We start from the raw sequence: 13,623 nt of genomic DNA, 5'->3' as shown, positions 1-13,623 counted from the left end.
TTCGAACAACTGCCTCTTGGCCTATGTACAGCTTCCTCATGAGCACAATTAAGCGTTCTGTAATACTCATACTTGACAATGTTGTCCATAGCTTGTCATGATCCACACATTCGAAGAACTGTGTAATCAATAAAGCACAGGTAAACATCTTTCTGGTAGTCTCTGCTTTCAGCCCAGATCCATCTGATGTCAGCAATGATATCCCTCATTCTATATCCTCTTCTGAAACTGGTTTGAAACTCTGGAAGTTCTCAGTCAATGTATACTTGCAGCTGTATTACCTTTAGTAATAGTACAACTTTACTCACATGGGATATCAAAGATATTATCTGATGATTTCTGCATTCCATTGGGTCACCTCTCTTTGGAATGGACATAAATACGGATCTCTTCCAGTCAGTTGACCAGGTAGTTTTCCTCCAAATTTCTTGGCATAGACGAGTGAGTGCCTCCAGTGCCACATCAGTTTGTTGAAATATTTCCACTTGTAGTCCATGAATTCCTGGTGCCTTGTTCTTTGCCAATTTCTTCAGTGCACCTTGGACTTCTTCCTTCAGGATCATTGACTCCTTATTATATACTACCTCTTGAAATGGTTGTGGTTGAACATCAACCATTTCCTTTTAGTACAATGAGTCTACGTGGTCCTTCCATCTTCTTTTGATGCCTTTCTGTGTCACTTAATATTTTGCGCATAGAATCCTTCAATAATGACAGTTGAGTTTTGAATTTTTTCTTCAGTTCCCTCAGCTTGAGAAATGCTGAGCGTGTTTCTTCCCTTTTGGTTTTCTAACTCCAGGTCTTTACACATTTTGTTATAATATTTGATTCTGTCTTCTTGAGCTGACCTTTGACATTTTCTGGTCAGCTCTCTGTACCTCCTCATTTCTTCCATTTGCGTTAGCCTCTCTATGCTGGAGAGCAAGTTTCCGTGTCTCTTCTGACATCCATTTTGGTCTTTTCCTTCTTTCTTGTCTTCTCAATTATCTTTTGCTTTTTTCCTGTATGATGTTCTTGATGTCATCCCATAACTCCTCTGGTCTTCCATCTTTAGCGTCTAATGCATGAAATCTGTTTTTCATGTGAGCTCTATATTCAGGTGAGATATATTTGAGGTCATATTTTGGCTTTCATGGACTTGTTTTACTTTTCTTCAGCTTCAGCTTGAATTTTCATATAAGCAATTCATGGTCTGTTCCATAGTTGGCCCTTGACTTTATTTTGGTTGATGATATGGAGCTTTTTCACTGTCTCCTTCCACAGATGTAGTCTGTTTGATTTTTATGTATTGTATCTGCTGAGGTCCATGTGTATAGTCTTTTATGTTGTTTAAAAAAGGTATTCACAATGAAAAAGTCATTGGCCTTGCAAAACTCTATCATGCGATCTCCAGCACTGTTTATATCACCAAGGCCATATTTTCTACTAACACTTTGTTTCTAACCTTTGTATTCCAATCTCCAGTAATTATCAAAATGTCTTGATTGCATGCTTGATCAATTTCAGACTGAAGAAGTTGGTAGAATTCTCCACTTTCATCATCACTGGCTTTAGGGGTTGGTGCATACATTTGAATAATAGTGGTATTAACTGGTCTTCCTTGTAGGTGTATGGGTATTATCCTATTAGACAACATTGTACTTTTAAGACATTTTGATATATTCTTTTTGATGAAGAATGCAATGCCATCCCTCCTCAATTTGTCATTCCTGGCACAGTAAACCAAGTGATTGTCAGATTCAAAACGGCCAATACCAGTCCATTTCAGCTCACTAATGCCTAGGATGTCAATGTTTATGTATTCCATTTCATTTTTGACAATTTCCAATTTTCCTAGAGTCATGCTTCGTACATTCCATATTCTGATTTTTAATAGATGTTTGCAGCTGTTTCTCTTCGTTTTGAGTTGTACTCCATGTCCCGAGGGCTTTACTCCATTGGTGTCATCACGGGTCAACTCTGAGGAAGTAGCTCCTCTCCAGTCGTATTTTAAGTGCCTTCCAGCGTGAGGGGCTCATCTTCCGGCTCAATGTCTGACGATATTCTGGTGCTCTTCATCATGTCTCAATATTAAATATTCTGGTGCTGACAGTGTTCCGCTGCTATTCATAAGGTTTTTAGTGACTAAACATTCGGAAGTAGTCTGTCTTTCCTTCTTCTTAGTGTCTCCGTCTGGAAACTCAGCTGAAACCTGTCCACTGTGGGTGACCCTGCTATTTAAAATACCAGTGGCGTAGCTTCGAGAATCACAGCCACACGCCAGCCACCACAGTATGACAGACTGGCAGATGAGTGGTGGAGGTCCTAACTAGCTAGCCACCATCCTCCTCCACTGGGGGGGGGGGGAGGGAGGGGTCTGCATACAAGATGCACTGGCTGGGAATTGAACCTGGGCTTCCTGCACACAGAATGGGGGATTCTAACATGCAGTCAGCACTGCCCCCGTACAGAAAACATCCCCAGGTTGCTGCTTGATGACTGAGTGAGGATCCAGGTTGGTGGGGGGGCCCTACGTGAAGTACTGGAACCAGATGGGGAATGGCAATGCAGACAAGTCTTCCAGCAGAGGCGTGGGCTGTGGGCACTGAGGATGGAGCAGCGAACGCGTTCCTGTTCTCCTGTCCAGCCAGGCGACAGACATCTGGGACTGGATATGCTGGCCAGGACTTACTCCATCCCCCTCCCCCGGCCCCTGCCCCCACCTTAGGTCCCTTCCTTTGGATTGAGTGATCCCCTGGAAGATCCTGATACATCCTCCCCTTCCCCAGTCAGGGACAGAACTGAGGGGTGGGGAGTGTGACAAATCCCCTACCCCCATCCTCAACTTCATTTTAGCTCAGAACTACTATATGTGCACCCCCCGAGTCTCCTCACCAACCCCGGGCTGGCCTCTCCCCAGAATGTCAGCTGCACGCAGGTACGGTTGCCCCCAGGATGCTCCTTCAATACGAGGGGGCTTCAAAAAGTATGTGGAAAACTGGAATGAAAAATTAATGGAATATTTCCTCAAGCTTTTTGAAGCCCTATCGTATTCTTAAACTGGAAACGGCCTCCACAACTCTTCGCCTGTAGCACATGTGGGTTTCTTCCCGTCAGCATCCCCGCAGCACGGTGGGGGCCTCGGGAAGCAGGAAGGGCTACAAATAAGCACTGGGGGCGGGGCCATTGAAATCCATCCCACTCTTGACTGGGCAATGCTTCCCACCAGCTCACTGGTCCACTGTGTGTGTGTGTCAGAGTACAACCCTGCTCCACAGGGTTACCAATGGCTGGCATCTTTCAGAAGCAGATCACCAGAACTTTCTTCCAATGGGTCTCTGGACAGACTCGAACTCCAGCTACCAACTCTATCCACTTCAGAAACCTCACCTTCACTCTCTGAGGAGAAGAATTCCAAACTCCGACTCATGTGACCCCATGTGTGTTAGAATACCTGCGCTCCATGGGTTGAGGAATGGAACATGAAGTTTCCTGGCTTTGCTTTTTCTTATCAGTGAAATGGGCACCAAATGGGACCCCACATTCCCTTTTCACCTGTTCTGCCCTTGCCTCTGAGCTTGGCACTGTATCTTTACGGGGTCCTAGGGTGTCCCTTCTTCCCTGAGTCCACCTCAGCCTTCCACACCCTCCAAATCCCAGTGCAGGGGCGCCCAAACTCCCATCACTGTGTTTGTTCTCTCTGAAGACTACGCACATCATGAATCCCTAATATTTCTCTTCAAATCAGTTCACTCTGAAAATGGACATTTACTTATTAAGAAAGGCAATTTCCTGTCATTCCTACAATGGGAGGCCAGTCAGAGGGCACCATAAAGACCGTGAAAACAGGGTTTTCTGATCCTGGTAGTGGCCTGCTGGGGGCTTTGGGCCACAGACTTGCTGGCTCTTTGTTACAAAGGGGTCCATAAGGCTATGACTGCTGGTACCCATTCGTCCTCCTGCCTCCATCAGCAACTCTCCTCAGAGGTCCCTGCGCCCTCCTCCTCTTCGGCACCCTGGGTGGCTCAGCGGTTCCTCACCTGTCCCAGCTGCTCGCAGGCCGTCTGGTACTCGGCACGCTGGCAAAGGCCCTTCACGCGCTGGTGTTTGGGTAGGAAGTTCTCCTCCTGAGCGTCCACTTTGTCACCACTGTCCCTTTTGTGGAGCAGCTTGCTGCAGGTAGAGAGTAGAGAGGTGGGCTGGGATCCCGAGGTGAGGTCAGCTGAGAGCTGTTTCACCACCATCCTGCCTCTGGCCAGTTCTCTGTGGCCTAGGGATGATGTGGGGGCTCTAACCCACACCATGCTTGGCCCTCCACACTCAGCTAAACACCCACTGTCTGCTGTGACCGAAACCAGCCTCTCTCTCCTAACTTCTACATGGCATGTCCACCTGCCCACTGGATCTCACTGCCACCGCCACCAGATAGCGTGGAGTTGACCCCGTGTGTACCAGAGCAGAAATGTGCTCCACAGCATTCTCACGGCTGAGGTATTGCTGGGAAACTCCAACCTTTCTGTTAGGAGCCCAACGTGCTAACCACTCGCATCACCTCAAGTCTGGAGAGCTTTGCCCAGACTCGTGCTGCGCTGCGACCTTTCCCGCAGCGAGGGCAACCCTGTTCTTTCAGAAGTGAAAGAACTGTGGTATTCTCCTCTTTTCTTTCCCCTCCTCCATTCCCTCAAGGTGCTTCCAGAATCAGACCACTTCCCACCACCGGTCCACCACCGGACTATTCCAGGAGCTTTGTGGCTGCTCTCCCTGCCGCTGCCCTTGCTGCCCACACTGTTCTCCATATGCAGCCTGAGGGAGGCAGTAATAGTGCCCTCTTATACTGCTCCTACTCAGGGTGTGGTCGGATGCCCCCTCACTCAGCCAGTCCCACCTCCTGGCTCCTCCACTCCCCAGTTCTTGGCCTCAAGCCACACTGGCCTCTGGGAGCCCACACAAGCCAGGAAGGTCCCCCCTCTGGACCTTTACAGTGGCCGGTCCTTCTGCGTGGACACCCTTCCTTAGCCCTTTCAGGTTTCCCTCGAATGGTGCTTTCTCTGTAAAATCAAGACACCAAACCCGTGGCCATCACCTTGACTCCAGCTCATGCCCCAGGTGTGATCTTTATGAAAAGAGATCTGTGATATCACGAGTGGGTCTGAAGTGCCAACCTTTAGGCTGTTGCCACTGATTCGATTACGACTCACCGTGACCCCATGTGACTGAGCAAAACTGACCACATGGGTTCCTGGCGATAATCTTTATAGAAGCAGACTGCCACATCTTCCTCCTGAAGAGCCAATGGGTGGGTTCAAACTGCCGACCTTTTGGTTAGCAGATGTGCTGAACCACTTCGCCAATAGGACTCCTTTGTTGACCATAGGAGCAGCTAATGGGCATGCGTTGTGAGAGCGTTGGACTCAGATGCTGAGGCCCGGCTGGGAGGCACCTGGGCTGGGCAGTTCCAGTCGGCACTTACCCTCTCTCCACCAGGAAGGAGTCCCGCCACACCCTCATCTTCTTTTTCAGGTGGAACCTGGAAGAAAGCCAGCTGCAGAATCTGATCCACATGGGGGTCCTGCAGGTGTCCCCCCCGCCCCATCCCAGGACAGTGACAACCTCTGTCCACAACCAGCACAGTCCCCGTGGCAGCTGGGGGGTGGCCTGGAAGGCTCTCAACACACAGACACATTCACAACTCCAGAGTGGAGCAGCCTCTTCCCCAGAGCTGGGCTTAAAGGCACGTTGTTGTTAACTGTCATCAAGTCAGTCCCCAACTCATGTGACCCCCCAGGAACAAAGAAGGAGATAACTGGCATAAACCAAAACCAGTTCCCACTGAGGTGACTACAATTCATGGCGCCCCCACGTGTGTCAGAGCAGCTGACTGTTTGGACGAACATTGCCAGGTTTTTCTTTCAGGGCACCTTCCACCTTTAAGTGAGCAGCTGAGTACCTTAACCAATGGCACAATCCAAAGACTCCTCTTAAAGGCACAGAGGACAGAAATTTCCTAGGTTCAAATGGCTCACATAGGTCATGAGCGGAGGACTCAGGATGCCAACCCCCCTCCCCACAAAGCCCCCAGCCTGTCTTCAGCTCAGTGCCAGATGAGGTGCATGTCTTGATTTCAGGCTAACTGCTTTGTTTGGAGGGATCTTTTCCGTGGACCCTACATAGTAGGACTTGGGTCCTTCCACTTTGTCATTCCTGTGTCCCAGCATGTGGACTCAGGCTGAGAGAGGACGCTTACATTCTGTCCCTCCCCACTCCCAAACACGTCCATCCAATACTCTGGCAACTCGCAAAGCCTGTAGGAGCAGGCCAGAGGAAGTCGGTTCCTTATAGGGTGGCCAGATGGGGACAGCTGACACCATCAGAGCTGTGTCCCCTGGGAGACACAGAGGAAGCCCCGGAGCCGAGGAGGTGCCCCTGGGGGTTGGTATCAGCACCTGAGTCTGGTGAGCAGTTCCAGAAATGGCCACGAGATGTCGCTGCTAACACAGTGGCCACCGGCCCCTTGCTTTCCAGACTCGGCTCACCTTCCCATCTGTCTATATTTTTTTTATCTTCAGCTTGCAGGACACCACCCGGCATTAAAGCCATAGAACACAGCCATTAAAAGTGTAGGCCAGAGTCTGAATGCCCGGGGTCACATCTAGACTATGTGACATCCAGCAAGTTAATTTAACCTCTCTGGGATTCCGTATCCAAATGCAGTTGATAATGGTAATGCCCATCTCACAGGGTCACTAAAGATCACAATGAAATAGCCCTGCAGAGAACGCAGAGCTTAGCGGGCACACTGTTAGGGACCCATCAGGGTTAGCTCTTAGTATTAATCTTGTTCCTATTACTGTGGGTCACTGAGGTCACATTCCAGATGGGAAGACGGGATTGTAGAGAGGGGAGCTCCCTTTTCTCCCTGCAGCCCCGCCGGTGCCCACTCACCGGTTTGCCGGCCGTTCTGTGTCCAGCAACTTGAGGATAGACTTCCCGTCCATGTCTGTGGGGATGTCCAGGCCTGCGATGTCCAGGATGGTGGGTGCCAGGTCGATGTTGAGGACAATATGGGGGTTCCTGGGGAGGGAAGGGGCAGGGCTCAGTTCCTGGCTGCACTTGGGGGAGGGGTACCTGGAGGGGAGACTGAGGTCCTGAGGGGACACTAATAGAACCACTCCTGCTCCACACCCTCCCTTCCCTTCCCCCACTCCTCATCGTTCTTGGAGGGGGCCTCGGCCTTCCCTCTCCCCTTGCCTCTGTCCGGCTGGCTCTTCTACCAGATGCCCTCTCTGCCTATCCCACCTGGACCTCTGAGCAAACCTTGGCCCCCTTGCTGTTCCTCATGCCAGGCACAGTCCTGCCCAGGATCAATGTAATACTTTAGTTTTCTGTTCAGTGACTACCCAGGAGGCCTTGTGGCAGACACACTAAGTAAAAGCCCGCTCAGGCAGTTCATGTGAGAACCCCCCACGTCCCCCTTACTAGTGTGTGTCCCCCCAGTGATGAGTCAGCCTCAGAGCTGCTGTTCACACTGTTTCCTCGGTGGGGGCTGAAAGGGTGCAGCTGTTGGTTTTTTCCTCCTCCCACCATAGAAACACATACTTGAGAAGGAAGCCCATTGAGAGAGGACGGGGCTGTGAAATGGGAAAGGGGAGATTCCTGATGTCATAATAATGCGACTGCTAGATCCAGCCAGGCCTGAAGCCAGAATATCCTTGGACTTTTCAGTTACTTCCATCCATGCATTCTTTTGATCTTATTCACCTAATCTGGTTTGAGGGTTGTTTCTGCTTACAACTCAAAGCATTCATCATGCTGACATATGTACCAGGCATCTTCAGTCCCCAAACCTGACATTATTAAAAATCTCTTTCTCTTGGGGTATAGTTTTAGGTCCTACGAACCAGACCACAGACTTCAAAGCCGACCTACAATGTCCCACTGGATGCACCTTCCACTATCCAGCCAGTGGCTGCCGAATCGGCCCTGACTCTTCGTGACCCTTGTCTGTTAGAGGAGAACTGTGCTTGTTAGAGTTGCGATGGCTGATTTTTTTTTTAAGATGCAGATCACCAGGCCTTTCTTCCTAGGTACCTCTGGGTAGACTTGAACTTCAAGCCTTTGGATTACCAGTCAAGCATGTTAACCATCTGCACCACCCAGGGCATCCTGCACAGCCTTCTGTGGGTATTAGTACCGAGGTAGCTCAAGGTTCCTAAGAGGCAGTGTGGCGTGGTGGCTTCAAATCCCAGCTCCTTCCCTTCCTTGCTGTGTGACCTTAGTTTCCTTAACTATAAAACAGGACAATAACAGTATCTATCTATAGGGTGCTCAGACCAGGCTGGAGAAGAAGTGATTTAGAAACTTGTTGTTGAAGTGCTGTTAAGTTGATTCCCACTCACAGTGACCCTGTAAAAGGGTTGTCAAGGAGCGAATGGTGGGTTAGAACTGCTGACCTTGCGGTTAGCAGCTCAGTACTTATCCTACAGGGTCACACCAGAGCTCCTAGAGACCTGAGCTATTCTTATTACCATCGCAGGTGGGAGCCAGTGTGTGAGCCAAAGGCAGGACTAGTTTGATGAGGTCACACAGAAAGAGTGATGTCCCTGAAGTTTCCTCAAAAGGGTGGCGGGAAGGCCTTAGTCTTGGTCTGAAAACCCAGGAGTGCCAGTGGCTGGCTACGTCCATGCTCCTGAGCCCTCATAAAGGCCAGGTCAGCCAGCCCACGTGAGTCTTCAGAGTCATGATCTGCCTTTCAAAAAGCCAGTGGATCAAACAAAGCGCTGCTTTGAAGACCAGCCTATCTCTGTTCTCATGGCCACACTGTGGGAACCCGAGGAGAAGTGCTGGTGGAGGTTGGGCAGGGGTCTTTCCCTTTGTGCTGGCCTTTTGGGGGGGTGATCCCTGACAGCCTCTAGTCCTAGTGATGGCTCAGCCCAGGCTGGACACAGACAACCCCCCAGGTCCTCTGCCAACACTACCCAGGAGACACTCACAGTGAACCAGCCTCCACGTTGGGGCCCCTCACGTAGAACGGGACCCTGATGTCAAACTCGTAGGGCATGGACTTGCCCTTCACCAGGCCAAACTGGCCGATGTGGTAGCCGTGGTCGGCCGTGTAGACCAAGTAGGTGTTGTCCAGCTCACCTGTCTCCACCAGCATGTTGTAGATCTGAAACACAGGGGATAGTGGCGAGGAGATGAGGGGGGCACTGGGACCCTGCCGCCTGTGACCAGGGGCTGATGAGGCGCTCGAGATCCCCCACTCCTTCCTCCCCTCCTTCAGCTCTTTGCTTAAAGGTCACCCCAGTGAGGGCTCTGGGATCAGTCCATTTGGAGCAGTGCCCCCACTTCCTGTCACTGTCCGCCCTTTTCTTGTCTTCACAGAACTACTCTCCTATCAACTTACGTTGCTGCTGCTGTAGGGACCATCAAGTCAAGTCCGACTCATAGTGACCCCATGGGACAGCTGAACTGTCCCATGGGGTTTCCCAGGCTGTAGCTCCGTAAGATAAACACTGGACTGTGAGCCACGAGGTCCTCGGTTCGAGGCCACCAGTTGCTCCACAAGAGAAAGATGAGGCTTTCTGCTCCCACAAAGATTTAAAGCCCCTGAAACTCTATACAGGGTAGACATGAATTGGAACCAACTCGACGGCATTTAACAACAATGAAAACAATCTTTATGGGTTCAGATGGCCAGGTCTTTCTTCCTCAAAGCTGCTGGGTGAGACTGAAACACCAATTTTCTGGTTGGTAAGTGTGGCACTGTAAGATAAGCACCAGACCCAAGGTTGGTTTGAGCTGCAAGGCTGGAAGTTCAAACCCACCAGGTGCTCCTCAGAAACCCAATGCACGGTCGCTATGAGTCAGAACTAACTTGACAACACTTAACAACAACAAGCCAAGCATTTCACATTTGTATTGCCAGGGCTCATTATCAATATAGAGATTGTTGTTGTTGTTGTCAGGTGCCATCGAGTCGGAACCGACTCATAGCGACCCCATGCACAGCAGAACAAAACAATGTCCGATCCTGGGCCTATCTCACTACCGCTGCCACACTTGACGCCATCAATGATGCTACCTGGCTGATCCATCTCGTTGGGGGTCTTCCTCTTTTTCTCTGACCCTCCACCCTACCCAGCATGACATCCTTCTCCAGCGACTGTTTCCTCCGGACAATATGTCCAAAGTATGAGAGACGAAGCTTAGCCATCCTGGCCTCCAAGGAGCACTCTGGCTGTACTTCTTCCAAAACAGATCTATTGGTTCTTTTGGCAGTCCATGGCACTTTCAGTATTCTCCTCCAACACCACAACTCAAAGGCATCAATTCTTCTACGATCTTCCTTATTCACTGTCCAGCTTTCGCATCCATATGAGGTTATTGAAAATACCATGGCCTGGGTCAGGTGCACCTTAGTCCTCAAGCTGACATTTCTGCTCTTCCATACTTTAAAAAGTTCCTGTGCAGCAGATTTGCCCAATGCAATACGTCGTCTGATCTCTTGACTGCTGCTTCCGCAAGTGTTGATTAGTTGATCCAAGAAGAATGAAGTCCTTGACAACTTCAATCTTTTCTCCATTAATAAGAATTCTGACTCATAGCAACCCTGTATAGGGTTTCCAAGGAGCAGTTGGTGGATTTGAGCCACCGGCCTTGTGGTCTAGTGCATAATTCCATAGCACCACACCAGGGGCCCATCAATACGTTGTTGTTGTTGTTGTTGTTGTTAAGTGTCATCGAGTTGGGTCTGACTCATAGCGATCCTATATAGGATTTCCAAGGAGCAGTTGGTGGGTTTGAATGGCTGACCCTGTGATTCATAGTCCAGTGCTGATCCACAGCGCCACACCAGAAGTCCTCATCAATATATATGTTGTTGTTGTGAAGTGCCATTGAGTCGGTTCTGACCCATAGCAACCCTGTAGAGGGTTTCTGAGGAGCAGCTGGTGAGCTTGAACCGCTGACCTTGCAGTTCAAATGGCTTTGCAGTCCGGCTCATTAGCCCACAACGCCACCCCAGGTCTATTTATTTACGTCTGACTCTCCATCACGGAATGTCAGCTCCACTACAGAAGCAATCTTTGCCATTTTGTTCTCTCTTGTATCCCAGGTAAGGAGTCCTCGTGGAGCTAAAGGGTAAGCACTGGACTGCTAACCACAAGGTCAGCAATTCAAACCCACTAGAAGCTCTGCAGGAGAAAGATGATGCTTTCTGCTCCTGTACAGACTTACAGCCTGGGAAACCCTCTACAGGGTCACTATGATGGGAACAGAATCGGTGTTTGCGGGTTTGGTTTTTGGTACCCATGTGTTTGCTGAATGCATGGATGGATGGATGGAGATGGCTTATGGCAGGAGTTTGTGATCTAGAACACTGCTGTCCAACATAACTTTCTGTGAGGGATAGTGGCAAGATTCTGTATTTAAGCGGCCCCAGGTAGTCTCAGGGCTTCCAAGTATCTGAAATGTACGGCTGCAGAGACCAAAGAACTGAACTCTAAAATTACTTTTATTTTAAGTAACTTAAATGTTGTTGTTGTTGTTGTTGTTGTTGTGTGCCCTCAAGTCAGTTACAACTCACAGCGACCCTTTAAAGGGTTTCTGTGGAGCGGCTGGTGGGTTTGAGCCACTGACCCTGTGGTGAACAGTCCAGTGTTTACCCTACAGCACCATCAGAACTCCTTATATGGGATCCAACAGAGAACAAAATGGCAAATGCTTATCCTACAATCCCACACCAGGACTCATAACTAATTTAAATAGCCATAGATTATGAGCTGAGCCGCTAACCACAAGCCGACTGAATCTAACAATTGCTCCTCAGGAGAAAGATGAGGCTTTCTCTTCCCATAAAGATGTGTAGCCTTGGAAACCCTGTACAGGGTCGCTATGAGTCGGAACCAACTCTATGGCACATCACCCCACCCCTACCCTATCCACACAATGGGATACTCCGCAGCCCAGAGGAATTTAGTACTGATACATGCTGTCACGCACGAGCCTGAGAGACAAGTGGTAACTGAGAGCAGGCTGTAACAAAGGACCGCACATTGTACGATCCACTGGTATGAAATATGAAAGGCTCAGAAGAGGCACATTGATGGAGACAGAAAGCAGGTGGGTGGGGGAAGCAGGCTGCCAACCAAGGTGTATGGAGTTTCTTTTCAGAGTGATGAAAACGGTCTAAACTTGTGGTGATGGTTGCATACTGTGAATTATAACTAAGTCATTGAATTACACACGTAAATGAGTGAACTGTATAAACAAATTTTTTGTTTTTTTAAACGAAATAGCCATCTATGGCTATCTTATTGGGCAGCACAAATCTAGAAGACAGATTCCCGAAGGCAAAGGTTTTGGTCTGCACTGCTCAGCGCTGTTTTTGCAAGGCCTTGAGCTTCCCCATTCTACCTTCGATCTCCATTCCTACCCAGTGGAGGATGATGGGAAAATGGTGACTGGCCAGAAGGGAGTTCGCTGGCGGCCTGTGGGAGGAGGGTGTGTGGGGAGTGGCCGGGGGCAGCCTACCGTTTCCATGGAGTCGTCTACGGACATGAGAGTCTGCAGGCGCTTCCGTTGTAGCATGTTGGTGAACTCCATGTGGATGGGCTTCATAGGGCCTGTGTAGCGCATGATCCAGTGCTTGTCCGGGTTGGGTGCGTAGTTGTAGCTTGGCGTGCTGTTGGGCAAACAAACCCACACAGTGATCAGCCAGAGAGGCCATGGGATCCCGCTGGGGGAATGTGGCGCCTGGGTGCCAGGGGCCCCGACTCCAGCCTTCCTCTGTGTGGGGTGCGCCTGTGAGGTTGAAATTGGCTCTTTCTCATCTTTCTGGAATTTTTGAGCCTCCCTCTTTCAAGAAGGGAAGGGACTCAAGTTTAAGCCTTTAGCGGGCACCGGCACCCGACCATAATTTATTGTCCCCTGTATTTCTTTTCCAGCTCATAGCAAGTGACATGGCTTTTATGGCTAAAGTGACAAACAAAACAAAACAGAAAGCAGCTGTTGTGGAGTCGGGATGTGGGTTAGAGCAGAGTTGTATTCACGGGGCCTGAAAAAATGGCGGATGGTTTTGTTTTTGGAACTAGAGTTCCAGGCCTTTCTTCTGATGCGCCTCTGAGTAGACTTGAACCGCCCACCTTTTAGTGAGTGGCTGAGTGTGTTAACAGTTTGAACCACCCCAGGGGCTCTGTGGCTAAAGAAGGCCTACCCAATTTCCTTTCAAAATAAATTTAGGTAAAAGTAAAAGCAAATTTATTTAAAAATTAAGTAAATAATAGCTAGGCTCATGTTGCTGGGGTTGTGAGCACGAGCCCTGAATGAGTGCGTCTAGGGCACAGCACATTTTAAAAAATCCAATCGTCACAATTATCCTCCTACTTTTGGTTTACTGACCCATTTAACTAAAAAGGAAACAGAGGCTCAGAGAGGTTGGGGAGCTGCCCAAGGCCTCACTGAGTGGAGAGCCGCTGGAGCGGATGACTCCTGCCCTGGGAGAAGATGTCATTACTAATGTCAAAGGTAATTTACTGATGAAGATCAAAGAGCACAGCCTTCGATGTGGATTACATCTCAATGTCAAGAAAACAAAAATCCTCACCACTGGACCAATCAACAACATTCTTATCAATGGAGAAAAGA

At 49.4% G+C, this 13,623-nt stretch overlaps 1 protein-coding gene across 2 annotated transcripts in view; it reads right to left on the bottom strand.

Moving 5' to 3' along the window:
• Nucleotides 1–13,623, bottom strand: part of SULF2 (sulfatase 2) — a 116,125-nt gene that overhangs the window by 11,087 nt on the left and 91,415 nt on the right. For both annotated transcript variants that reach the window (XM_006839202.1, XM_006839203.1), the window contains exons 5-9: nt 12,511–12,661; nt 8,970–9,145; nt 6,922–7,050; nt 5,450–5,506; nt 4,020–4,152 (exon numbers count right to left, since the gene is read on the bottom strand). In XM_006839202.1, coding sequence (XP_006839265.1) covers nt 4,020–4,152; nt 5,450–5,506; nt 6,922–7,050; nt 8,970–9,145; nt 12,511–12,661 — 646 coding nt within the window. The remainder of the gene's footprint in view (nt 1–4,019; nt 4,153–5,449; nt 5,507–6,921; nt 7,051–8,969; nt 9,146–12,510; nt 12,662–13,623) is intronic.

This window comes from Chrysochloris asiatica, unplaced genomic scaffold (assembly GCF_000296735.1).
Source record: "Chrysochloris asiatica unplaced genomic scaffold, ChrAsi1.0 scaffold00023, whole genome shotgun sequence".
NCBI classification, from domain to species: domain Eukaryota; kingdom Metazoa; phylum Chordata; class Mammalia; order Afrosoricida; family Chrysochloridae; genus Chrysochloris; species Chrysochloris asiatica.
The sequence above is the reverse complement of the archived record's forward strand: the minus strand, read 5'-3'. Positions and strand labels throughout refer to the sequence as shown.